Genomic DNA, 26761 nt, shown 5'->3' with positions numbered 1-26761 from the left:
AAAAAAAAAAAAAAAAAAAAAAAAAAAAGGAGACAGAGAAAGGTGGTTTCCAGGGACTGGGGAAAGGGGATGTGGGGAGTTGCTGTTCAACCAGTATAAAATTTCATTTATTTTATTATTTTATTATTAATCATTTATTATTAAATGATTAGGGTTCTAAAGATCTGCTGTGAATTCTGACGATACAATACTGTATTGTACACTTAGTTTAAGAGAGTGGATCCCATATTAAGTGTTCTTACCACATTAAAAACAAAACAATAGCAGCAACAATAAAACATACCTGGGATATGATTGGGGTTAGATGAAATCATTCATGTGTACACAAATACATGAAGAATCTGACATGTACTAAATATTAAATAACCACTTATATTATTTTCTTACTCTACCTGTGGGAAGCTAGATTGCTTGGATTACCTGATCCATAACCCAGGGACCACCATCCATTGGGTGGCATCATAGTCAAGTTCCATTTGCTGTATCATAGACCCAGATGGCTGTGAGTAAATCTTTTACCTGAGCGTGGTACTGAATGATTTTTGTCCAGGGCTTATGCTATGTATCCATAGCAGAACCCTTTCCATGTCCAGTTTCTCCAAAAGGACTGAAGTGGGCCATTTCCAGTTGTAGAATGTGACAGAATGCTATGTTGCCTTGCCCGACCTATTTCAGGCCAGAGTACTGTTTATTTCTAGGGCCTAATCAGGCAAGAGCTGTGATCTGCTTCTTCCTTGGGCAGGTGCTGTGTTCAAAAAGAGCTTGAAAATTCTGCTCTGCTAGAATCTGCATTAGAGCTCTGGCTATTTTAGTACTTCATATATATAGTAGGAGGGAAATTATTCATATTTTTCACTTGAAAAATGAGTCATAGAGTTGAGGAAGAATGTCAGTATTATGAATGTCAACAGAATTGTCTTAGTTTTTAGCAGGCAAAAATTCATGAAACTGTTGACCAGCATTGTCCTTATAAACTGTGGTTTAGATTAAATTGTTGTAAATAATTTCTATATATTAAAAGGCTTTTCATTTTGAGGCTGTTTAGCTATTTCCTCCATGCTGATGGGACTGTGATCTCTCATGTTCCTGATAATTATTGGGATTAATAGAGAAGAAAGCCAAAATTGGTCATTTTTCTTAGAAGCTCCTGGAAATTTTCCTTATTAAATATTGGCTGGGTTGCTGAAGGAAATCATGGAGTTTCTGGATGGATTTTAAATTAAAGTGGTTCTCTTTAGCCTGGATGGCTTGGCCATATCCTGCCTATAGACAGAGATTTGGATGAAATGATTCTTGGTGCTTTCTATTCTGTGACCACTGAGCCCAGAAAGGTTCAACATGGAGTGTCCCTGGACCAACAGATAGATCATGAAAAGTCACCATGGCAACTAGTTTCCAAAGGGAGGCTTACAGCAGAATCAGAGGTAGGGAGCACTTGTGGAAGTAGTCAAAGGCTTAAGGAAGTTACAGGACTAATTGAACTGATTCTTTTTTAAAAATATTTATTTTTGAGAGAGAGACAGAGCACGAGCAGGGGAGGGGCAGAGAGAGTTGGATACTCAGAACCTGAAGCAGGCTCCAGGCTCTGTGCTAACAGCTCAGACATGGGGCTTGAACCCACAAATGGTGAGACCATGACCTGAGCCAAAGTAGGAAGCTTAACCTACTGAGCCACCCAGGTGCCCCTGAACTGATTCTTTAATAGCATAACTAATGGGATTGGCAAGCCCTATCTTTAGTGATAGATTGCCCCCTAGTTGGAAAGGCTCATATAGACTGATTTCTGAATTTATTCAATGAATATTTTTGAACAATGGTCTGTGAACCAGCATGTGCTAGGCAAGAGACTATAAAGATAAGCAAAGCATTATGGATTTTATGGATCTCAAAGTCTGATTGGGGAGACTGATATTAACTAACTACACAAATGGGTAATTACTGATTGTGGCCTGTACAAGACAGAAACCTAGTTAGGATAAAGAGATCATGGTCAGAATTTGGAACTGTATGGGCTTACCTGAGGAAGGTGCTAAGATCTATAGGATGAGGAAACTAGTTAAGCAGGCAAAATCAAAACTTTCTAAGGAGAAGCATGGGCAAAGGCACTGAGGTGGCTAAATGAGGGAGGGAATAGCTTAAAATGAGGCTAATGAGGAGTGCCAGGGCAACGTAGTTTATGTTATGCATTTTAGTCCTTAGCCAAAATGCACATTGAAGAGTTTAAGAAACTGGTGGTGGGGAGAAGAATAAATTGAATAATTCTGAATGCAGTGAGGAGAAATCATTGAGGGTACATAAGGGCAAATATTCTATAATTGAGACAAGGGAGGATGAGAGCTTGAGCAGAGATGAAAAGTAGTGGACTTGAGATCTCCTTAGGAAATATAATTGATAGTTGGTGCTTGACTGGGAAAGGGTAGATGGGGTGAGGGAGATAGAAACTCCAGATTTGAATATATTGTGGATATCCAGATAGAGCTAGAGGGGACATAGTTGGGTTTTTAGATCAGATCAGAGGAAAAGTCTGGGAGGTTCTCCTGGTCCCTCCAAACTAATTGAGGAAGGAGCCTACAAGCAAGAAGAGGTAGAAAGACAACATCTCAACTTATCTTGACCATAGATTCCAGGAGAAGCTCCTCTAAGGCATACTGGGTGGTAGCCTCAGGCTTTGGATTATATTAAGCTCAATGAAGGAAGGGACCATATCCATATTGTTCCTTGCTGTGGGCCAGGACTTAGCAGAATGCCCAGTATACATGTACTCCCAAATATTATAGAATAAAAATGAGATTTTTTTTTTCCAAGAGCACAGAGCATGTGAGAAATGATGGAAAGATGAGAAGTCTAGAGTGTCATACCTCAGATTTCTAGTGCAGTGACCTACCTATGTCCCTCCCTTCCTTCCAAGTCTTATGCTTTTGAGACTAAACTTATATTCCAAACATCGCCACTTTCTCATTTAGTTTAAAAAGCGTTAAAAGTTTCTTGGGTGAATATATTTGGTTTTATTTTGAGATGATACCATATTGGGAGCATTCATTTAAGTAGAGCATATTTTGGCTGAACAAAACAGGGATTTACCAGTTGTAGTTATTTGGAGAAATGAGCAAAGAACCCAGGTCTAGGCAAAACAAAACAAAACAAAACAAAAGAAATAACACCATTAGGCAGTCCCAACAATACAATTAGAATGGTTGGAATTTCAGCAAAGCAGGTTCCTGCAGATTTTAAAAGTCCTGGCAGCCTTGGAGTTCTGGAAGATCAGGAAGCAGCAGACCAGACATTTTAAAGGAATGAAATGAAGCCAGGATCTGGGAATTCAAGGTGAGAAGGAAGAGCCCCAGCAAACAATGTTGGTGAACTTCAACTGCAAAGACAAGCTACGTAAGCATACCCTAGCCCATAGGTAGTTAATTGCAACAAGAAGAATCAGAGATCTAAGATGAACTGTCTCTGGGGCTAGGGCCAAGATGGAGATGTCTTCATAGGTAGGTAGTGATAATAATGTAGATAACTTTGCCTGAGAGTTCTGATTCTTGATGTGATTTTCTTCGTTTTCATGCAAAAAGGATGAGTGTATTTTCCCTCACAATAATGACCTATGTGTCCAACTGGACTGACACCATCGGACATGTGGTTTTTCAAAATTATTAATATGCTGTAAATGTGAAAGGAGGAAATTACCTCATAAACAGATGTTTCTAGAAAGGTGAATAAAAATGAATAGAATTACTGATATTTTCAAATAGGTATGGTTCCGTGCAGCACATATTAAATATTTTCATCACAATAAATACTTCTGTGTGCATGTGCACCAAGTAATTTTCCTTGCTCTTTCACCCTATATCATTTAGCAACAAATACCGAATTTTGACACTTCAAGATTGTTCATGTGAATATTCAACCTACTTCTGTGAGTGATATTGGGTATTGGCATCTAGGGAAGCAGCCGCTTAGAGAACTTGTTTTTGGAGGGCTATGGGGTCAGGGTCAGTCCAATTTAGGACCATGAATATGAGTCAGGATCAGACTTGCTGTCACGGTAACTGTAGGCTAAAGAGAGTCTTAATTTAGCTCTCTATCTTCATGGGGCTTCAGAAACAGGTCCAGTACAGGATTTCCAACCATCTTGGGTATAAGTCGTTTCAGATATTGTGGGTCTTGTTATACTTACAGTCACCATAATAAACACAAATACTCCACATTTTTGGAATGACTGGCTGTCTTGTTGTTACCAGCTTTCCACAGATAGCTCTTCGCAGACCGTGCATGCATCAGTGTTCACAGTGGCCTTGAATAGGTTGTTCAGCCTCCCCAGCTCCCTTTAGAATAGGCAAACTTGTCCTGGAATCTCCCTCTCTCCACTTTCATACTCGTTTCTTTTCTTTTAGTACTCTTGTCCTGCTCGTTTCCTCCCCGCCTACTTGCAGTCCTACTCAGTGTTTCTCTGCTCCCTTTTGCTTATACCAGTCACATGATTCTTCTTCACCCTTCCTTCTCCTGACCTGCCAAAGCTTACAAAAGTGAATTCCACTCCTTCAGGGTCTTCTCCTCATCAAAATAACACATCCAAACCACTCATGAAAGTATTCTACTTATCACTTAAAAATTTTTTTGTTCATTTTTTTAAGTTTATTTATTTATTTATTTTGAGGGGGTTACTGAGAGAGAGAGAGAGAGAGAATCCCAAGCAGGCCGCATTGTCAGCACAGAGCCTGATGTGGGGCTTGAACTCACGAACCATGAAATCATGACCTGGCTGAAGTCAAGAGTTGAACACTTAAGCAACTGAGCCACCCAGGTGCCCCAGTACTCTACTTATCTCTTAACATTTTGATAAGGGACACATATTTAACATTCTGGAGTTCAAGGAGTGGTGGCTAGAGGCATGGGGCAGGCAGTGATACATATCATTTTGAATGGGAAAGCCTTTCAATTTCCCTTACATACTATTAAGCAGGCAAAACCTCAATATTGGGCAGGTGCCATCCAAGCCCTTCTATGTGATCCATCATCACTGCCCTTTTTTCCAAAGAGGGCTTGAAAAGGGACTGTGGGACATCCCCAGCGGTGGTGGGACCCCCGCATTTATCAAAAGAAGCATGATCTAAATGATTCCAGGTTGGATTAGATAAGGAATGAGACCAAAAAGGAGATGTGTCCTTGAAAGCAGCCAATCTCATAGCCTGGGGACAGGCATTTATTGTCAGCTGAGTCACACTGCTTTGGGATTAGCCAGCTCTGCTTTCTGTTTCAACAATAAAAAGTCTTGCAAAACTGCTGGCATGTGAGACAGAGGTATCCAGAAGGTCTTGGCATCTCTTCCGGCAGCATAATGAGTCTTGGGGAAGAGACTTGTGAGAGCATGGTCCATGCACTCCACCACCAGGGAGAGGTCCATGTTCACAAAGGAATTAGTGCCTTTCAGTTTGTCTAGACCTGCAAAAAAGAGACAAATCACATTTACTCTTCAAAAGAAGGGGGAAAAGAGTGTGGGAGGCTAGGGTGTAAAGGGGAGGATGCATATGTGGGAATATATTTTGAATTTGCTATTATAATTAAGGCCCTTTCATTAGACCCCTGGCTCTCAAACTTGAGGGGGCAGGAGAATCTCCTAGAAGGCTTGTTAAAACCCCATTGCTGGGTTGGGTTCTGACTTACCACCAGTGAGATTCATATCTAGCTTTTAGTACTATGGTGTTAAAGTGGGACCCAATAATTTGCATTTCTATCAAGTTTCCAGGTGATGCTGATGGTGCTGGTTCAGGGAACAAACTTTGAGAAGCACTACTTTAAAGCAAAGAAGGATAGATGATTTATAGTTTATGAGGCCCCTGAGCTCAGGAAGTTGTGGGTTTGATTCCAAGTTTGTTTTAAGGGATACTAAATAGGAAGTGTGTGTGTGTGTGTGTGTGTGTGTGTGTGTGTGCACGCGAGCACGCATATGTACACTCACATAGTACGTATCTCTATAATTCAGTGAATAAAGAGGGAATCATCCCCAAAAGTCTTGACTCAGAATGCTAAATATATCCTGGTTATTAGGCAGATGAAGTGTCTGATAATGAGCTATGATAGCTATGATCAGCTCAAAAGACTGATAATGGCTCAAAGTATTCCTCCTGTGCTCTTAAAACATACCTGAGTTATATCTTCTTAAGAGAAAAAAACCATGATTTTAAATCTTCCGTTCCACTTCAGGCCTCAGTGGCTGGAAGTTATTCAAAGAACCTAACTGAGATTACCTAATAAGTCTTAGTGACTATTTTAAACTCTTAACAGCTATTGCCTGGGAAATGAAGAAAGGTGAGCTTAGATTTCTGGTCTGCTTTGGAACTGTGAGTCTGGCTGATGTCCAAGGCCTGAATTGGAATACTCTAATAAGAACAATCAGTACAAAAGAGAGGACATCTGAGCCAGGGGCCAAGTAAAAAATAATTTTGAGATGGCAGTTGATGATATATTCATAGGCATTTAGAAAGTATCAATGTCAGTATCAAACAGAGAAAGCTCTTTTAAATGAGGGGTTTTGTTTCTGAACCTACTTAGAATCTTCAGAGTTGGTAATGCGCCTAGTTTTTAATGGCAGAGATCCTCAGCATATAGTGACAGCACTGGGAATTTTGTCAAACCAGATGTCCTCGTTGATATGGATGTGTGTATATGTGTGTGTGCGTGTGTGCATGTGTTGGGTGGGGTTGGGTAGCTGGGGGAGTCTGTCATTCTAAAAACCCCCCCCAGGTGAATCTGACCTGAGTCGTGGCTCCACCTCCAAAACTGCCAGCCTTGAACCTTGACACAGTTGGCTGTATTACCAAACTCACCAATGAAGAGGCGGGACCAGAGTTTTGAGCATAGAGTGACACAAAGTTAGGTGGGGTTCTGTTCAGGTCAAAGCAGGAGCTCAGTAAGTGCTGGAGGAATGTCGACTAAGCTTTTAATAAGACCAGGAAGTTTGAGGTGGAGGCGGAACCCTGCTTCAGGAAGTTGGACCAACTCCTAATGCCTTGTTCACATTATAGTACAGGGCCCAAGGATAAATGGTGAAGTCGGGCTGTCTGGGTTCAGATCTAGTTCTTCTACTTACTAATTGTGCAACATTGGGCAAGTTACTTCTCTATGCCTCTGTTCCTATAAATTATGGTAATATCTACTTCATAGGGTTTATTTGGGCATTTGAAGTGAGAGATTCCATGAAAAGCACTTAGAATGGTGACAAGGACATAGTAAATGTTTGGTATATGTTAGTCATCATAATCTAGTCTATTATTTCTCCATCCCTGACTCAATCTCATTTATGTTGCTTCTCCTTCCGTCTCCATCCCCTCTCCCCAGGCATTCCTGCTCCAGAAAGCTTCCACCCAAATAATTCCTTCCTGCCCTGTAGGCCTTACTCAAACCTGACTGGTCTCACGAAGGCCACTTGACTAGCAATGCATTCATCCCGTTCTGAATTTCTTGGGCAAGTAGAGACTGCAGCATCCAGCATCCCCTCTGGGCCGTTAGGCTGTCTGAGAAGTCCAGGATCAATTTTCTTGCACACTGTACAGTCTCATTGCTTTACAGTCTCACTCGGTTACTTTTTCCTGTCATCTTGACTATAAGCTAGTTAAGGGTCAGAGTCTGAGTCTTTATAGTTTGTAATCTCCATAAATCCTTGAACAATGTTTAGTGAGTGGTTGTTGTTTGCCAAAAAGAGGAGGTATGTATAGAGCTGGAGATGGTGGGCTCCAGTCTGGGTATGATCAAGAGGAGCTGTATAGCCTTCGGTAGGACATGCACCTTTCTCAGCCTCTGCTGACTACTCCTATGGCTCTTTTCAGGAGTAAATTATAGAATTCATAAGGTGCTCAGTATAGAACTTGGCACTTGGAAAATGCCCGGTAAGTGTTTATAAGCCCTTGAAGTGAGAGATGACACTGGAATTAATATGGATTTCTGATCCATATTGAAGTTTCCCTATTGGTATATCATTATGAAAACCTTATTTTTTTTCATTTATTTTTGAGTCTCCTTCATGTTGCCTATGACGATGAACCCCAGAGGAATCCTGGGTCCACCCAAAGACTTACTTTTTTCAATGTAACCTTCTCCATATTGTTGTTTGATATCTGGAGACAGTTGTTTCCAAATGGCAAGTTTCTTTTCAGTGACCTTTACTGGATCTGATAATCCTGTTTTGAATAATCCTGGTTCAATACATGAAACATGTACACCAAAAGCTTTCATGTCCCGTCTGTGAAAAGAATACATTGATGATGTTTAATCCAGGTTGGTTTGGAGAATATTTGCTATTTAGATGACTATTTTCTTATGAAATTTTTTCATGGAATCACAGAATTGGATAGGTTGGAAAGGCATGTCTTGTTCTATGCACACAGTTTGCAGGTGAGGAAGCTGAAGTTCATGGTGGTGAAGTGAGGGCAGTTTAGTGGCAGAATGGGAAAGACATCTGAGTAGGCCCATCCCCAGCCTAGTGCTCCCTGTAAAGCCAGACTCTCTCATGAAATGAACAAACATTCAGGTTAAGGACAGGTTTTTTCTCAGTACACAAAGTACCTTCTGGAGAAATGGACTGATGATTGGCCTAGGTGGACAGGTTTATCTCCATTCTAGGAATGTGAAGACATTGTGGCGCAAATGAGGATAGGCTGAGGGACACAGTGTGTCCATAGTGTGTCACAGTGTCACAATCCCTGATGTGGCTAATTTACTCCCTCTGCTGCTCGGTGAGCTCTTTCATCGTGTGGCCTCAGAAAACCAAAAGTCTACTCATTTACTGGACATTAAGGTTTTAGGGGAATCATGAACCTCCCCCCTCCGCCCCACCCCTGGGCCTTTAAAGAGCAAAATGAAGTACTGCCAACCATTATATGAATAATTATCTCCTAAATTTAATTTGTATTTCCACCAAGGATATGTAAGGAATGAATTATTCATCTTATACAAGTCTTTACCATAAAATTTTTAAAGAACTCTACCAATGAACTTAAAATGTGATTTATCCTAGGTTCTACTTTCTAGCAACATGCCTATTATTTAGTTGGCAGTGTACTTTACTAAAAATGCAAATTATCTTGATCTTGAAAGATTTTTTTAAAGAAATTTTTTTTTTACATTTTTTAGATTTATTTTTGAGAGACAGAGAGAGACAGAGCACAAGTGGGGGAAGAGCAGAGAGAGACGGAAACACAGAATCCAAAGCAGGCTCCAGGCTCTGAACTGTGAGCACAGAGCCTGATGTGGGGCTCGAACCCACAAACTGATCATGACCTGAGCTGAAGTCAGAGGCTTAACCAACTGAGCCACTCAGGCACCCTTATCTTGAAAGATTTTGAAAAGTATGCTGCTTGCATTAAGATTTCAAAGTTATTTTCCAACTTAATTGTACTTCACTCAACCTATCTTCTGATAAGTATTTGGGTAGAGTATTTCTGGAAAGAGTATCTTCTGGAAAGTATTTGGGAAGAGTTGTCTCCCTACCCACTCACGAAATACCATATAATCTAGGGACAAATGGCTTTAGTCACCCAACTAAGCTTACTGGTAAGTAAAACAAGTATGAAACCAGTATTTTTGCTGGGCAAATACAGCTTTAAAGAGCCTCAGCCTTCTCCCATTTGGACCACTACCCCTAAGCCCTCTTATGTATAGAAATTTTGGAGATGCCACTTGAGTGTGGCCTGCATGTACAGTACCATTTCCATGATTTAGAAAAATACCCATTCTTTATTGGGTAATTTCAGGCATGGTATAGCAGTATCGCAATCACATAAACCCTTTGCTTGAAATCTTTTTTTAAAGTGGTTATTGGTCCCCAAGAGGATGGGAATAAACCCTGTTGTTTTTTTGTCTTTCTCTTTCCTCCCATCATGTGGCCCTGTACCCAGCACACACATGGGAAGTATATGGCAGAATAGGGTAACATCTGGCCGGAGGGAAGTCCCAGGAAACAAGAAAGAACTGGGAAGATCACAGGGAGAGGAGCTGAGGAAAGTGACCTGATAACATTGTGCATTGTACACGTGCATGTATGGATCTGACTTAGAGAAGCAAACTCTGGGACAGCCATCTTCCACATCCCAGACTGGACTGCACGGTACATCTATGGGACAGATCTGACAGCACAGCAAGGTCTTTAAACATTGAACAAACATTGGAATCTTAAAGTACAGAATGATGGTTAGCAGTTGTGACCTGAATAAAACCTCATCAATTGTCTGCTAAAACAAAAATATTGATCTTCTCCATAGGACTTAAATAAGACCCATAGTCTCATGTCATTCCAGATAATCAGCATAAAAAGAACTGGAAACGTTCCAAAAGAACTGGAACATTCCAAATGTTCAGCATAAGAAGAAGTGGAAAACCTCAACTCACATGGGAAAAGACAATGACAGATGCTAATGCCAAAGGGACATGGATGTTGGAATTATCAGTCTTTAAAGCAGGTATTTTAAAAATGTTCCAAATACAAGACACTTCTCCAAAGAGGACATCCAGATGGCCAACAGACACATGAAACGATGCTCAGCATCCCTCCTCATCAGGGAAATACAAATCAAAACCACACTGAGATACCACCTCACGCCAGTCAGAGTGGCTAAAATGAGCAAATCAGAGAACTCTAGATGCTGGCGAGGATGTGGAGAAACGGGCACCCTCCTACACTGTTGGTGGGAATGTAAACTGGTACAGCCCCTCTGGAAAACAGTGTGGAGGTTCCTCAGGAAACTAACAATAGAACTCCCCTAGGACCCAGCAATAGCACTGCTAGGAATTTACCCAAGGGATACAGAAAGGCTGATACATAGGAGCACATGTACCCCAATGCGTCTCTCCACAATAGCCAAAACATGGAAAGAGCCTAAGTGTCCATCAATGGACGAATGGATCAAGAAGATGTGGTTTATCTATACCATGGAATACTACATGGCAATGAGAAACAATGAAATCTGGCCATGTGTAGCAACATGGATGGACCTTGAGGGTGTTATGCTGAGCGAAATAAGTCAGGCAGAGAAGGACAAATATCATATGTTTGCACGTATAGGAGGATTAGGAGGAACTTGTGGTGGGGGAAAGGGAGAGAGGCAAACCATGAGAGACTCTTGAATGCTGACAAAAACTGAGGACCGATGGATGTGGGGGGGAGGAGGGATGGGCATGGAGGAGGGCACAACTAATTTGACAATAAACTATTTGTAAAAAAAGAAAAATGTTCCAAATACAAAAGAAAATACTCTTGAAGTGAATGGGAAGTTAGAGCACTTCTCCCCAAAAAGAAAAGACAAAGAACCAAATGAAAATTTTACACTTGAAAGATACAATAACCAAAATAAAAGTATTTATTGGCAGAATGGTGATGGAGGAAAGTCAGTGGATTTGAAGGTAGATCATTAGAAATTATCCAATTTGAATATCAGAAAGAAAAGTGACTGAGAAAGTGAACCTTAGAGATCTGTGGGAAAAAATCAAAGGTCTAACATTTGTGCTATAGTCTCAGAAGGAGGAGAGTAAGAATGGATTGCAGGAAAAAATGTTTGAAGAAACAATAGCTGAAAACTCACCAAATTTGGCAAAAAATATAAACCTACAGATTCAGGAAGCCATGTGAACTTCAAATGTTATAAACCCAGAGAAATCCATGCCTGGGTGTGCTGAGCTGGGGCTTTGTTTGCTAAATAAGTTCTTTGTTTTGCACTCTGGGGTTGTCTGGCAGCACACGGGAAAATGATGTGGTCAGTGCTTTCTTGGGGGAGCAGAATCTCCACCTCTGATTAGTAAATTTCTGCTTTGAGTTTTATTTAGAAATGGAAGAATCAGAGAAAAACTATTTCTTGTCCTCGGGGTGGGATTGGGGAGATTATCATCTATTTAGCTGTAATGTCTGAAATGTATGATTCTATGGGTCTGGAACTTGCAACAAGAGAGTGAGAGGGAGAAAAATAGCTGTGTAGCTGAGTCATTATTTTGTGATAATTACAATTACTTTATCAGATAGTTTTCTACTGAAGGTTTATTGATTGTTTTTAATGTTTGTCTTTGAGAGAGACAGAGCATGAGTGGGGGAGGGGCAGAGAGAGATGGAGATAGAATCTGAAGTAGGCTTCAGGTTCTAAGCTGTCACCACAGAGCCCAATGTCGGGCTAACCCACCAACCATGAGATCATGACCTTAGCGGGTCAGTGCTAAACCTACTGAGCCACCCAAGCGCCCCTCTACTGAGAGTTTAAATAGGATGCTGTTGTGTCTGCAACTTACAGTTACACTAATGGAGAGATCTACCTAGCCTCCCTATATGATTTCCTAACTATTTAACAAACTGACCTGTTGAATGCCAATTCACCATCACTATCAGCATCATGCATTAATGCAAAAAGTTAAAAAAGACCTGTCTACACTTAGGTCCAAATCTCAGTTCTACCACTTACCAGTTGGGTGACCTTGGGCAAGTTACTTAATCTCTTTGTTTTGGTGGTATTATCTGTCGGGTGTTATTATTGGGAATAATTTAAGGCACTGATTAGAGTGTCTAATACATAATAACCATTCAATAAACATTACCAACTAATATTTCCTAGTATGTCGATGTTTGCTTTACCTTAAGCTGTCATTGAAGCCTTCTACTGCGTATTTGGATGGAGTATAGCCCCCTCCACCAAGTGCAAGCCGACCTCCAACACTGGAGACATTGATAACCCTTCCTCGAGCTTTTTTGACCAAGGGAAGTAAATTTAATGTCACATTGATGAGTCCAAACAAGTTCACTTCAATAGGTTCCCTGTAGTCCTCCACTGTCAGCCAGTCAGTGGGAGCCAGCACTCCGAGAATGCCGGCATTGTTGATCAGACCCCAGAGACCTAGAACAGAGAGAAAGAAAGGAGGTATGATAGAAGATGGCACTTATATGGGCATCCTTGATGGAAATACAGCCCCAGCTTTACACAATTGTGCCATTTCCTCCTTCTAGCCACATTCCTGCTTGGAAATGCTTTACAGTTTTGGGAGTAACTACTTTCAGAGAAGGTGGGAAGCTGAATTGAAATAGTTGAAGCTCTGTTACAATTTCATAGTAACTATTTCTGGTTCTGAATGTCAAATACTGATACTGTCTGGTTGATCCTTTTGCTTTTTCATCTCAGATGTAGAGTAAATTGGTCTATTTTTCCCACTTGCTAGATTGCAAAACAAGAGACTATTTATTTATAAACTGCTTTTTACAAAGAGCAGTATCAACTTAATTTACATCTATTTTTGGTAAAAAAAAATCTAGTTGTTGAATGTTTTATTTTATGATGGAAAACATTTAATATTGTTAAAGTTGTTTGGAATTCAACCATTAAAAATGGTCTGGAGCATTATCAAACCATTGTTTTTAAGGATCAGAGTCTCAACTACACAATGAAGATGTGACAGAGAACAATCATAAACATTTGTGTTTTTTTTCCTTTTTGGACCCTAACATCTTCATTAATGAGAATATTTCAAGCTTCAGTCAAGCCAGTAAAAATTCTCTAGTTTGGAATCCTGCCATCTTAGCAGAATGAGGTCTAATGGCTTACTACTCTATCATGATGATCTAAGACTGCTTTTTTTCAGATTCTCGGGCTATTTTCTACCTTTCCCATGGAAAAGTGTGTGAGTTCTGGAATGATTTTAGTTTTTAGATTTAATTTTGATCCTTTATTGTAGTAGCTCTCACACCAGACACTAAGAATGCCTGCTAAGTCCTACCCTGATGGTCTCTGCATCCCAACAGTGACTCTCCAGCAGCAGACACAGAATTGTAAACAAGTAAGGGAACAAAGTTTATCAGTGTTGATTCTGACTTCACAATCTATCTCAGATCTGTTTGCTTCTCTCTTTCTCCACTGTTGCATCCAAGGCCAGGTCACCCTCACCTCACATCTCAGCTTCTCCCATAGTCTCCCAGCTTGTCTCTGACTTAAAGTTCAGTTCTTTCCAGTATGTTCCCCACCAGTGGTCAGAGTGTTCCTTTTAAATTTAAATCAAACTTTCTCATATCCTTGCTGAAGACCTGTCTTCAGGTGCTTGTTACTCTTGGAGATCCAGATTCTATTGGAAGGTACTTCCCTTCACTGAATGTTATATTTTTTCATCTGTAAAATAAGTAAATAGGTCCAAATAATCTCCAAGGATGTTTACTTCCAAGATTTTAGAATTCCACTCTGACTTTTGAGTTCTGGAATGATTTTATAGTGAGAAGTGTGTCTCAGGTAACCAGATGGCAATTTGGGGACTGCTCTCATGATCTCCTATAGCTTTTAGCCCCAAGTTCCTTTGCTGTGTATGTGGCTAAACTAGAAATTCATGAGAAAAGAGCAGGAAAAGTCAATACCTCCAATTCACTTCTAAATTTGCCCATAGGGATTTATGGCTGAGGATTATGTGGGCTGTGTCTTTCAAGTAAACAGAGAGCTTGCAATTTGGAACTACTGAGGGCTCTATTCTAAGATTTTTCCAATACTCTCCAGTACCATACTGGTATTAGGAAACATTTTCTCGAAAGGCCATTTAAGACCCAAACACATTTTATTTAGCTGTAGCTACTTTACAACACTCTCCATTTTTCTCACCCCCATATCACTCACCTTTTTCCCCAACTTGGTTTTTCACCCACTGGGCAGTCCTCTTGACATTCTCTGGGTCAGTTACATCCAGAAGCACAGTGTGAAGCCTTTCTGATGTTTCTGCCTTTAAAGCCGTTGATTTTGATTCAGTCAGACAAGCAGCGATTACATGAAATCCTTTTTTATCAAAAGTTCTGGCTGCCAAATTTCCAAAACCCGTGTCACATCCGGTAATGAAAATGTACTTATCAGTGATGTTTGCAATCTTTAGTTGTCTTTTATTATTCCATAGAAAACCACAAAAGACTAGGAGGGCTAATACCCAAATGAACATGTTCTTTTCTGTATGTGATAGGAACTCTGCTTTCTTGTACAATAAAAGAAGATGGTGACCTGAGTTCAAAATTAGAAAGAAAATTCAAATTAGAACCATCAAGGGATTAGAACCCAATATTGGTAAACTTCAGGTATTTTAATGCATTTGAGTAGATAAATAGTTTTTAAAAAACATAACTGTTATTTGTATGGAAAGATGGCCATTTAAGTGCTAAACCACTGCTCTAAAGTAATGCAAAAAGCAACAAAGCCATAGTCAGAGAAAGTAAACAGGAGAGAGGCAGAGAGAGACAGAAAGAGAGAGGTGCCACAGCAAAGCTGACATGGGTCATTGAGTTCGACATGATAATAATCTCATGTGTGAATTCATCTATCTGAAACATGGACTGTCATTGTAAAATCTTATCTCTTGCTACTTCATGAAATTCAATCTATTAGAAAATATTCAATTTCAATTGATTGATCAGATTCTTAATTATTCTTAGACTGTCAGGAAAAGGAGAGTATTTTGGTGTTGCCATTATGCAAATGTTTCCAAGTTGGTTTCTGGTTTCTTATTTTCAGTAGCTTATTGTCATCCTTCAACCCAACTCTAAAACTATCACAACACCATGCAGAGAGTATGCAATGTGCAGCTGCCAAGGAGTTCACAGAGAGAGGGTGGGATGAGTGGGAAGGCAAGTGAAGGATGATGCCCAAAGGCACGGTGTCCCAAACAGAATCAAGAAGTCTCAGATTCTGTTCTCTCTGGCTTTCTGTGAGAATGATTCACACGTACATAGGACAAAGGCAAGGAAGTTCTTTCCTGAAAACCATAAAGTATTGACTGTAAGTAGTGCTGAATGACCTGAACAATTAGTTTGTCAGGGCTAGATGGCCTAGGGCTTAAAATCAAAAAGGTGGAGGGCTTCCTTTCCTCTCTACTCAGAAGACTGCATTTTTCCTTAAAATGTATTACCTTTTTTTACTTTTTCTAAATTAAGAAAATTATTATGTCATGTACACTTACTACATCAATTCAGAAATATCACATTTCTTTTTGGATTAAAACTAATGGTAAAAAAAAGAATATTATATTAATTTTATAAACTTGACCATTTAAATGCATATGCTCTCTTAAAAGTTACACTAATTATTGGGGCACTTGGGTAGCTCCGTCAGTTAGGCATTTGACTCTTGATTTCGGCTCAGGTCATGATCTCATGGTTTGGGCCCTGTGCTGACAACAAAGAGCCTGCTTGGGATTCTCTCTCTCCCTCTCTCGGCCCCTTCCCTGCCTGCAAGTACTCTTTCTTTCAAAATAAATAAATTAACATTTTTAAAAGTTACACTAATTATACAGTGCTTGGCTGCAAAATTACAGTTGTGAATGAATCAAGCCATTGCCTCATAGATGCTTCTGGAATCATGACTGTTTATGGACACTGTTCAAAGTATTTGTGAGGCCAAGCAATTTTATAAACTTTGGCCTTTCTCTTTTTCTAAACATCTATTTATTTATTTTGAGAGAATGAGAGAGAGAGTGAGCAGGGGAGGGGCAGAGAAAAATGGAGAATCTCATGCAGGCTCCATGCTGACAGCATAGAGCCCAAACTGTGAGATCGTGACCTGACCCAAAATCAGTAGTTGGATGTTCAACCAACTGAGCTGCCCAGGCACTCCTGGACTGACTTTCTTTCTTTCTTTCTTTTTTTCAATTATTTCCTGGTTTTTCATTTGAACCATTTAAAAAAAAGTATTCATTTTTTTTCCTGCTTGTCAAAGTAACTTACACTCATGGTAAAAAAGAATTTGGCAGATACAGAAAAAATTAAAGAAGGAAGTAATGATTATCACATTTGACTCCTAATGTTTTGGTATGTTTTCTTATATATTTTTTCCCTGTATATATAAATATTTCTCTCCATAATAAAGAACATAAACATACACACAGAATTATATACACACACACTCATGTGCACACATACCCACAAGTTTTGTCTGCTGCTTTACAAGGAACAGATTATTTTCAGATAAAAAATAACTCAGTCTAATATATCTTCATCACTTCTCAAGGAAATTTTGGGCTATGCTTTTATCTTTTTTCCTGGAAAAAGATCTATAGCTAAAGAAAGAAAAGAGAACTATCAATTGGTAAAAATATGTCAGAGGTAAACATTAAAATATGGTAGGTTTGAGCAAACTTGTTGATTCCTTTTGAAACAGCTGTGCCTATTTCTAAAGCAGTCAAGTTTTTAGACTATCATGGCTTAATAATATGGCATAGTTTCACAAATCTTTCCTGTGTCAGAGTTATTGAGTTGTGGCAAATCCATGTCCCTGTAGTAGAATTTTCTCTTCTCAAATATATAAATACATTAAAAATATTTAATTTTGAGGTGAAGTGTTAATGTAATCATCTTTTACAAAATCTCATGTTTAGATATTTTAAGGAAATTTTATATTTATAAATTCAATTAGTATAGTGTTTCATTCAAGTCTGGCCTCAATAAATTGAATAATTGAATAACTAAATGTTGAATATGTTTTCTGAATGGATTCTGTAGCCTTCACTGCAATCCAAACCTCATGGAATTATTTGAAGAAGGCAAATGCTCATGGAGTTTAAGGTGTATTAGATCAGAGAGAGGAAACTTTCTATGTTGTCAAGTTTTTCTAGGGGCAAGCATAAGGAGAGTAATAGTAAAAGAATGGTTTACTATTCTACACTATACTTTTACATATAGATCTCATTTGGTTCTCTCAGCAGCTTTTTGAGTTAGAGGGGGCACATTATTTGCATCATTTTGTAGAAGAATTAATATGCTAACTAATAAATGTAAAAGGAATGATGGAATTAGAAAATCATCATTAGGCAACTGTCATATAACAATTATATCAGGGAAGAATGATCAATGGATGCTAAAACTAGTAGGTGAAATTCTAACAAGAAACAATAATTATAGAATCTCAAAAAATCTCTCCATAAGATAGGTACTAATTAAAAAGAGGTTAATAATAATTTCACAGTAGAGAAATCTGACAGACACTACCTTACCCAAGTGATAAAAATGAATACCGCTAGTTATGGGATAAACCAACATCATGTGCCTCCTGGTATGGTGCATAAATGGGTCCTAATCCTGCATGGAGCTACATCTTCCAATTATAGACAATATATGGCATATACTCTTTAAAAATGTCAAAGTCATGAAGGAAAAGAAAGATTGAAGACTACTCCAAGTTAATGGAGACTGAAAAGAATGACAGCCCAGTGCAACATGTGATACTGGACCAGAAAACTATTTTTTTCTTTTGCCAGAAAGGATGTTATTTGGTCAACTAGAGAAATTTGAGTGAGATTTGTTGATCTGATAAATAATATTGCATTCTCAATAAATATTAATTTCTCAATTTTTATAATTTGCTAGAAAGTGTCTTGCTTTTTAGGAAATACACGCTGAAGTATTTACAGACTCTGTAGCACCATGTCTTCAACTCAGTTAAGACCATGTCTTTAACTCTCAGTTAAGAAAACAATAAGAATATTTATATAGATAAATAAACATATTAAGGAAGCAACCTGAGTGTCTATTGACAGATGAATGGATAAAGAAGATGTGGTTGCTGGGACAGAGGTTCCGGTGGTGGGGGTGGTTGTGGGGGGATGGGCAAAATAGGTGAAGGGGATTAACAGGTACAAGCTTCAGTTATATAAAAAATAAATCCTAAGGATAAAAAGCAAGGTATAGGAAATATAGTCCACAATAATGTAATAACTTGTATGGTGATAGGTGGTATGCATTTTGTAAAGTATATAAAGGTCTAGTCACTATATTATACACCTGAAGCTGTTATAATATGGTATATCAACTGTACTTCAATTAACAAAACCCCCACATACATATGGTTATAAAGTGAGAAATAATAAAAAAATAAATAAAAAAAAATAAAGTGAGAAATAAAATGCAAATGTGGTAAAATCTTAGTATTTGGGGATTCTGGATTGTATTATTCTTTCAATTTTTCCACAGATTTGAAAAAAAGTAGGAATTTGGCAAGGGAAAATAAAACTTTGTTTCTGAGAAAAGGCTTCATTAGACTCAAAGGGGTTTCATGCACAAAATAGGTAAGAACTCCAGCACTTTAGAATCTAGTGACCTTGGACTTCTGTTGGTAAGTTCACCTTCACAACTAGTGGAGACAAACAAAAACTCAAACCAAACCAGTAAGATTCCTTCCTCCCTCCTCATCCTCTCCATTTCTCCCTTACTTCCTCCTTCCCTAGCCAAACACATTTTTCCTTGGTGACTAGCCACAGAGAAGAGCTTTTTTAGTTGTTAAGGATGGGCTCACATTAAAATTTTTTTTTCTTAATTCTTTTTATTTTGAGAGAGAGAGAGACAGAGCATGAGTGGGGGTGGGGGGACCAGAAAGAGAGGGAGACACAGAATCTGAAGCAGGATCCAGGCTCTGAGCTGTTAGCATAGAGCCCGATACAAGGCTTGAACTCATGAACCACGAGATCATGACCTGAGCCAAAATCAGGTGTTTAACCAACTGAGCCACCAAGGCACCTCAAGGATGGGCTCACATTTTAAAATGTGTTGTCTTCATTAGGTACCTCTCTAGGCTGAGGATCATTTCAGATGCTGGCGCCCCGGTCTGCACCCTGAATCCAGGAGGCTACCAACTGTAACCTAGAGTTTTATAAAGCTGTCCTTACACTAAATATTACTGTCTAGAAAATGCTGGTCCTTTTTTAATTTTTAAGGTTCACATTCTTCTAGGTCATCGACCAAGTCAGCCACAAACCAACACATACACACCTTTGACCTCTAATAGTATTTCAGCCAAGATCCCATGTGTTGTCATGTTCCTGAGCAGCAGCCCTCAGTCAGAGTCATTGGGAACATGATCTGTACACAGAAGCTGATTGATGGCTGCTTGGTTCATTGACCACCAAGAAGTAAATGAATAACTGTGATTACTATGGCTGCCTCAACAATATTCTGCCAGCCTGGTCACCTCCACGTGGCTCCTTGGTCCCGAAAATTCAGAGACTTGAGGCACTGACTTTAGATGGCTTTGTCTTCCATCTCACAACAAAATGCTTAGCAGAAGTACACATTTCTTGGTTCAAGGCAAGGAGCACCTCTTCTGTAACAGTCCTCTTAGGATGCAGTGGCTGTGAGCCTGTGGGCTCATCAAAGTTGAGAGCATAGTAAGGGCAGCTCTGCAGCCCTCAAACCACAGTACGTGAGGACTGGCACATCCTCCAAACCAGTCCTGGAGATATTTCTTAAGCCCAAATAAACACTAGCCACTTTGCTAGTAAGAATAAAAGTGGGAAGCAAGGACTGAGGCCACACACACGTACACACAGACACACACACAGACACACACCACAGTAGGGCAGGGATTAGGAACCCAGGTCTCAAAATCAGACAGGTAGAGGCCCAGTGCCAGCTCCTCTATCATCAGAGGTCTTTGGGTAAATTATTTACATTTTCTTAGCCTCCGTTTTCCTATCTGCAAAATGGAAATAATAACTTTTCCGTTGGAGAGTACCTCATAAAACAGTGACTAAATGCCTGCTATATAGGCAGAATCTTACCACTATGGCAGGATCAATCACACTCAAGTGGAAAGGTCTGCTCTATGTATTGCTTATATTTCAGCATGCGTTTCTCACCCCTGGTAGTTTTGCTATTTTGGGTCAAATAAGTATTTGCTGGGGGTCTGTCCTGTGTATTGCAGGATGTTTAGCAGCACCCCTAGCCTCGATCCCCTACATGCTAGAAGCATCCCCTCCCCAGTTGTGACAACAAAAAAATGTCTTCAGACACTGCCAGATGTCCCCTGGGGGACAAAACTACTTCCAGTTGAGAATCACTGGTCTAGAGCTTCCTTGCCTTATGGGTCCAGAACTTCACAGCCTCAGAACTGCTTTTCCAGAAACTCAGTCATTAGTTCTTTGGTGGTGCCACATTGATGAGAATTTATTTACTTATCTTTAATGGCCTTACCAGAGAAGTTTTGTTACTTATAAAATATGACCCACATCCTGCTACTGTAAGCATTAGTTTCTATGATTTAGAAAAAGTGCCTTTTTGTTATCAGGAGGTTAGAGGCAGTAAAGAAAGCCAAATTTAGAAATTACCAGGTTAGCACTTCCAGTATTTGCGAGGCCTCAATTCCGGCTAAGACTTTTGAATTTGGGCCACTATGGGTTCCTCTGTGGAAGCCCTTCTGGGAGGTTGTCAGTTGATTCTACAGAATTCAGAATATGGTACTAGAAACACCATGATACTTGGATTCCTGGTTCACCAAGTCAGGTAGTAATGGTAGTAACTGCTATGGTTTATTGAGTGCTTGCTGTATTCCAGGCCCTCTGGTAGCATCTATAAATATTTATCTTATTTATTTAAAAAAATTTTTAATGTTTATTTTGAGAGAGAGAGAGAGACAGAGCATGAGCCGGGGAGAGGCAGAGAGAGGGAGACACGGAACCCAAATTAGGCTCCAGGCTCTGAGCTGTCAGCACAGAGCCTGACACAGGGCTTGAACTAACAAGCTGCGAGATCATGACCTGATCTGAAGTCAGAGACTTAACCAACTGAGCCACCCAGGCGCTCCTATCTTATTTAAACCTTACAGTAACATTATCTCCATTTTATAGAGAAAGAAGCAAATTCAGAAATGCACGTTAATTGGCTCAAGATGCAGTCATAGTGCTGTTCTGGGGACTGATACCCTGGCCACTTTGATTTGGCTATTCATGCTTCAGTCCGCTGCCACACTGCTGTCTGGATGCCCACTCAGCTCTGGGAGTCTGGGCTGTGTCTTGCATGCTACTTGGCATTAGGTAAATAAGTGCTGTGGAAGGAGAGAAGGGAGAAAAGAAGGAAAAAGTTTCAACTCTAAGCCCAGGGTTCTGGTGATAGTTGGATTAGTCTTTGAGCCCTCTGAATCATCAGGCAAAAGGTTAATAATAGCAATAGAATAATCACACTTCCAATTTAGAGAACTTTAAGAATTTTTGAAAAGTGTTCAAATAATATTTATCTCATTTAATTGTCAAAATATTTTTGCGAGCTAGGTAGAGTAGGTATCATACATGAAGTCATCAGCCAGAGAGTGGCGAGAGCTAAAATTCTGATATCTGAACTCCTAGACTGCGGGGAAGGAGAAGGAAGAAGTGCAAAGGAATTAGCACATTATCAGTTAGTAGGAGGAATGAAAATGCTTTATCAAAATTCTTGACTACAGAGATTCAAAAGGAACCAAGAAAGGAGAACTAATTGTGTCTTCATCTACCATGCAAAATGGTTAAGTGTAAGCAAGTTTGTCAGCTATAGAAAAATATTGCAGCTTGATTTCTGTCCTTGCTTACTTCTGCTTTTTTTTCCTTTAAACTTTCTATACCTGGGTTTCTTTTCCTAGTAAAATGTCCAAAATTAGATCTTTTGATTTCACTTCTCTTACTTATCTTCCCTCTGCCCCTTAAAATTAAATGACAATTAAAAATAAACAAAAGAACTGAGAATAATGTCTCAACGTCATTGTGAGCAATACTTTTCATAAGAAACATAGAATTCTTTTTAAATATTTCCTCCAACAAGATTTGGTGTCATTTCTACATAACTCTATGGAGGGCTTTGCTTTACAAAGCAATACTGAAACTAGTCAATCACGCTGATTGATAGGAATTTGTAGAATTTTAATTTACCTTCAATTTGTTGCAATCATGGCCTAAGTTGAATCAACAACTAAGTTGTTCATTAAAAAATATCAAATAGAGAGCATTTAGCAGTAGCTTTCTTAAATATTTTCTTTTTGAAGTTCTCTTGTACAGCTTTCGTAATGTCAGTGGCATTCTGGACATGCATGTCCTTAGTACATTTAAAGATTGTTAACCTAGTTAAGTGTACAGCATTCCTTTTTATCTTGACCTTTTCATTGAATTAAGAAATTCTGTTTGTTTGTTTGTTTTCAACTCAAGTGACTTTTCACAGATTTCTGCTCTGCTCTTAAGAAAACTAAATGTTTTGATCTAATGACACAAACTAATTCATGACTAATGAATTATGTTTCTGTGAAAAAAATGTTCAAGTTGGGCACCCAGAAATCTAAGGAAAAATTTTTAAGTGAAGCCAAGAGATCCTATATGAAATATGCTTACATTAAGTAACAAATGCTTCTTTGAGGTCTGATTAAAATAATAACAATGATGACGGTGATGATGATATAATTGAGGTATTCCTCATCATGGAAACATTAAGTTCCCTCACTCAATGGAATTAAGACGCTCCTTTGACAGTGACATTTCCCTTGAATCCTGCTTCCTCCAGGAGGGAAGTATCTTGTGTACCTTGGGTGTACTTTGTGTGGTGGAACCAGTGAGATGTGGAGGAGTACATGCTTTCTTTGCAGACTCATTCATTCATTCAGTCTCCTAGAAGTATGGCAGCCACTCAATGTAGGGAGGGCCTGTTGGGTGTACATTTGGCATTTTTAGTTCTAAGGATGAAAGTATCTCTGGTTTTCTTTTGCCTTTTCTCAAAACCTTTTCATTATTTATCATAACATCTACAATTATTAATTAATTAATTATCCCCAGTTCCGTCTAGGTTGATTGCTTTGCCAGTATGCTTCCTGACAGTACTGGGGGGTTAAGAATTATTGCTAAAGCCATGGTTGCTTTACTTAAGAGAATGTATATTGTATATGATTTAGTTTATCATTATAAGGCTTCAAAGAAACCTTAGAATATGGAGAGAATGTTACATATAGATACAGAAAATGTGTTCAAAACTGCAGTGGGTTTCTTTCGTACACAGTTATTTTTGAGCAGAAGGAAAGGTGTGTTTTAAAAGTCTGTACCTTAAGAAAGTGACATTTGTTATAAGGGTTTTAAGATCAATTCCCCCTTTCATCATCTGAAATGTATGAGATAATGGTGTTTTTCTTGTATTTAAACGTTGGGATTTGTTCTAAAAACTGGGCACACTTTTCAAATCCCAAAAACATGAAGAACAGCACTTAAATTCCATTCTATGCAGCATCTAGCCAAGGATATTCTTAGAGCATCTCACATATGCTGAAGAATACTAAGATAAATAAAACATGAGGTACCTGGGTGGCTCAGTTGGTTAAGTGTCTAGCTTCTGCTAGGTCATGATCTCATGGCTCATGAATTGGAGCCCGGCATCAGGCTCTGTGCTGACAGCTCAAAGCCTGGAGCCTGCTTCAGATTCTATGTCTCCTTTTCTCTCTGACCCTCCCCTGCTTGCTCTCTGTCTCTCTTTCTGTGTGTGTCTCTCTCTCAAAAATAAAATAGACATTAAAAAGTAAAAAAAGAAATAAAAAAAAAAAAGATAAAGCACAATCCTTACCTGGGGCTAGTAGGATAGGGGGACATTTTAACACGATTTATACAAACTTAAGCTGATTTTTAATCTAAATACATGTTTCAGTTAAGCTTTTTCCTCAACTGCTAAAAATTAACCCACTTAGAGAGTGCGTAACACCACCATTGTAATCATAAAGCCTTTAACAAGGGCTGCCAAGATTAAGCGGCAGTGAAACCACTAAGTTGACTTTCTCCCTTACCTGTTGCATGTTGGGAGTCAAAGTGAAAATAGACTCGGACTGGGGGAAAAGCTCAATGTTTTCCAGGTAGAATGCCAGGCACAGGATCATAAAATGAAGAATAAATATCTGAAGCAAGTTTACAGCTGTCATCTTAGTATCAGGAATCAAATATGCACTGTGCAGAAGTTCCCTGCTTCCTTCTGACCTAGAAGGTGTTTTTCTCACCCGCTTTTATGTGCATGTGTGCATTCGGCTCAAGTGACATCTGAGAATATCAGCAAAGCAGGTTGACAAACAGATCAGACCTATAGGTTGCAAATCTGTTGTTCCAGTAAGAAACTCAGCTAAGATTCCTACTCTTTTTGGAGCCCCTCCCCCAACCAGTTTCCAGTTACTTGTAAGTTTTACAGATGTTGTCAAATAGGCGCAGAAAGAATAACTAGATATAAATTTGATTATAGCTCTAGGATGCCAAAGAACATTCAAGCAGAGACGTGGGAGAGTTTAAGGCAAGGATCTGGGTGACATTGGGATTACTTTTATGGTAAGATGCACTCAGGGTCCATCACAGCTTTCTAACATTGCTATTATTATTATTACTATTATTATTATTATTATTTTATAGCATAAAAAACAACTCAGTTAATTTTATAAGAGTGAGGAAAGTCAAAGGCAGTTTGAGGAGTGACATGAGAAATGAAGGGACAAATGACAGAATTCAGTCAGCGGTTACCTTAGTGAGGGTGAACTGGGGTGCAGGAGCTGTTGTGGACTGACTGGGCCAAGTGCTGTCTGCCCGCTGTGCTGAGGAAGGAAGGATTGAGCCACCAGACCACACTGATCCTCTGGAGGTGGTGATGGCCAGGCTTTCGTCAAGTTCTGAGTACATAGATATGTGAGGAGTCCTCAGCTTCCCACCTGACTCTGAGTCACTCTTGTATGACACTGACTGATGACTAAATCTCTCTTCAGTGGATGAAGGAAGAAGAAGCTGGGGGTCATGTGTTTTCGAAGGAATTGGTAGTATATTCAGTAAATTAAATTTAGCAACTTTCAGAAGGGGCTTAAAAATGATCAATAACATTCCTTTAACACTGAATGCAATCTCTTGACCAAATTCAGTGGTTGAAATAACATGAAAACATTTTGTAAACCGTCGGTGCATTGTTTTAATCATTTAATTTTGAATTATGATTACCGTTCATAATCTCTAGGTTTTTTTTTCTTCCTGTTAACATGTCTTTGCTAATTTAGTACTCTTTGCTTCCCAAGAGAGTAGGTAAGGGACACCAGTCTCTGATGATAATTTTCATCATTTTTTTAAAACACCGATGAGCAAGGAGATCAAAATAATTTAATGAAATCAGGTTCCGTATTTATTTACGAGTCTTAAGGTACATTGAGGAGATCTTACTGAAGTGATTTCTGGGACTAAGATCACTGAGAATAGGAAAGGATGCCCCTTTCCTTCCCAGAGTTGTTCTGTTTCAGAGTTTATCACAATTGACCTGCAATGAAAAATATTGAGGCTGCAGAGGACAAGGGAAGGAAGAGATAATGCTAATATGCGACTCCCTATCCCCCAGGCTACCACCTCCCACTTTAGGCACATAGCCAGGTGCAAACTCCACCTATTGTTTACTTTCATTTTCCCTATATAACAATTTATTGCTTTATGTCTCAGATTGCCCAGGCTTCTGTCTTCTCTCTTTGAAAGTGCAGTTTTTTGTTATTGTTGTTGTTGTTGTTGTGTTTTGGTTTAGCTGCGATGAGCAAATGAATGAACATATCTGTTTAGGTAGAGCTTGGACACTGCTGTTACCCTATAAATTAAATGGGGATGTTTTTTTCTCCAAAAGAACCAAAAACCAAGACTGAAATTTACACAGGTAAAGATGTAGCATGCCCCAAATATGCCAAATACACTTCTTCCCCTTTAACATTCTGCAAGTCAAAGTAAGGCTTAGATAGAAAATCCCTTAGAGAAATAATACATTGACTTAGATCCACATGAAAAAAATATAAATAATTAATATCAGATCCTTTCTGTGAGCAAGTTATTGTCACTGAGAGACGGAACGAGCCATAAACACCTGGGTGGTCATGTAGGAGAGAAGGGAAAAGGGGAAAGAAAAGGCTATGACAGTGGTGTGTTTCTTCCCTTGTCAAATGGCCCCTTATAGGGATTTAAGCAATGGAATCATTTGTCAGCAGTGCCTTATCTGGACTATAACCATATCTACATCCAGATTCAC

At 39.2% G+C, this 26761-nt stretch overlaps 1 protein-coding gene across 1 annotated transcript; it reads right to left on the bottom strand.

The window, feature by feature from the left end:
- Positions 1-5163: 5163 nt before the first annotated feature.
- Positions 5164-25398, bottom strand: DHRS9 (dehydrogenase/reductase 9). Its single transcript, XM_039248830.1, has 5 exons — positions 25240-25398; positions 14616-14987; positions 12605-12863; positions 8073-8236; positions 5164-5439 (listed from the first exon to the last, which is right to left on the bottom strand). Exons 2-5 carry the CDS (start codon positions 14926-14928, stop codon positions 5216-5218), a joined length of 960 nt encoding a protein of 319 aa, XP_039104761.1. The 5' UTR covers positions 14929-14987; positions 25240-25398; the 3' UTR covers positions 5164-5215.
- Between the last annotated feature and the right edge of the window lie 1363 nt (positions 25399-26761).

Source organism: Hyaena hyaena, unplaced genomic scaffold, assembly GCF_003009895.1.
Source record: "Hyaena hyaena isolate Hyena2069 unplaced genomic scaffold, ASM300989v1 scaffold_317, whole genome shotgun sequence".
In the NCBI taxonomy this organism is placed as follows: Eukaryota; Metazoa; Chordata; class Mammalia; order Carnivora; family Hyaenidae; genus Hyaena; species Hyaena hyaena.
This window is presented reverse-complemented; position numbering and strand designations above follow the sequence as displayed.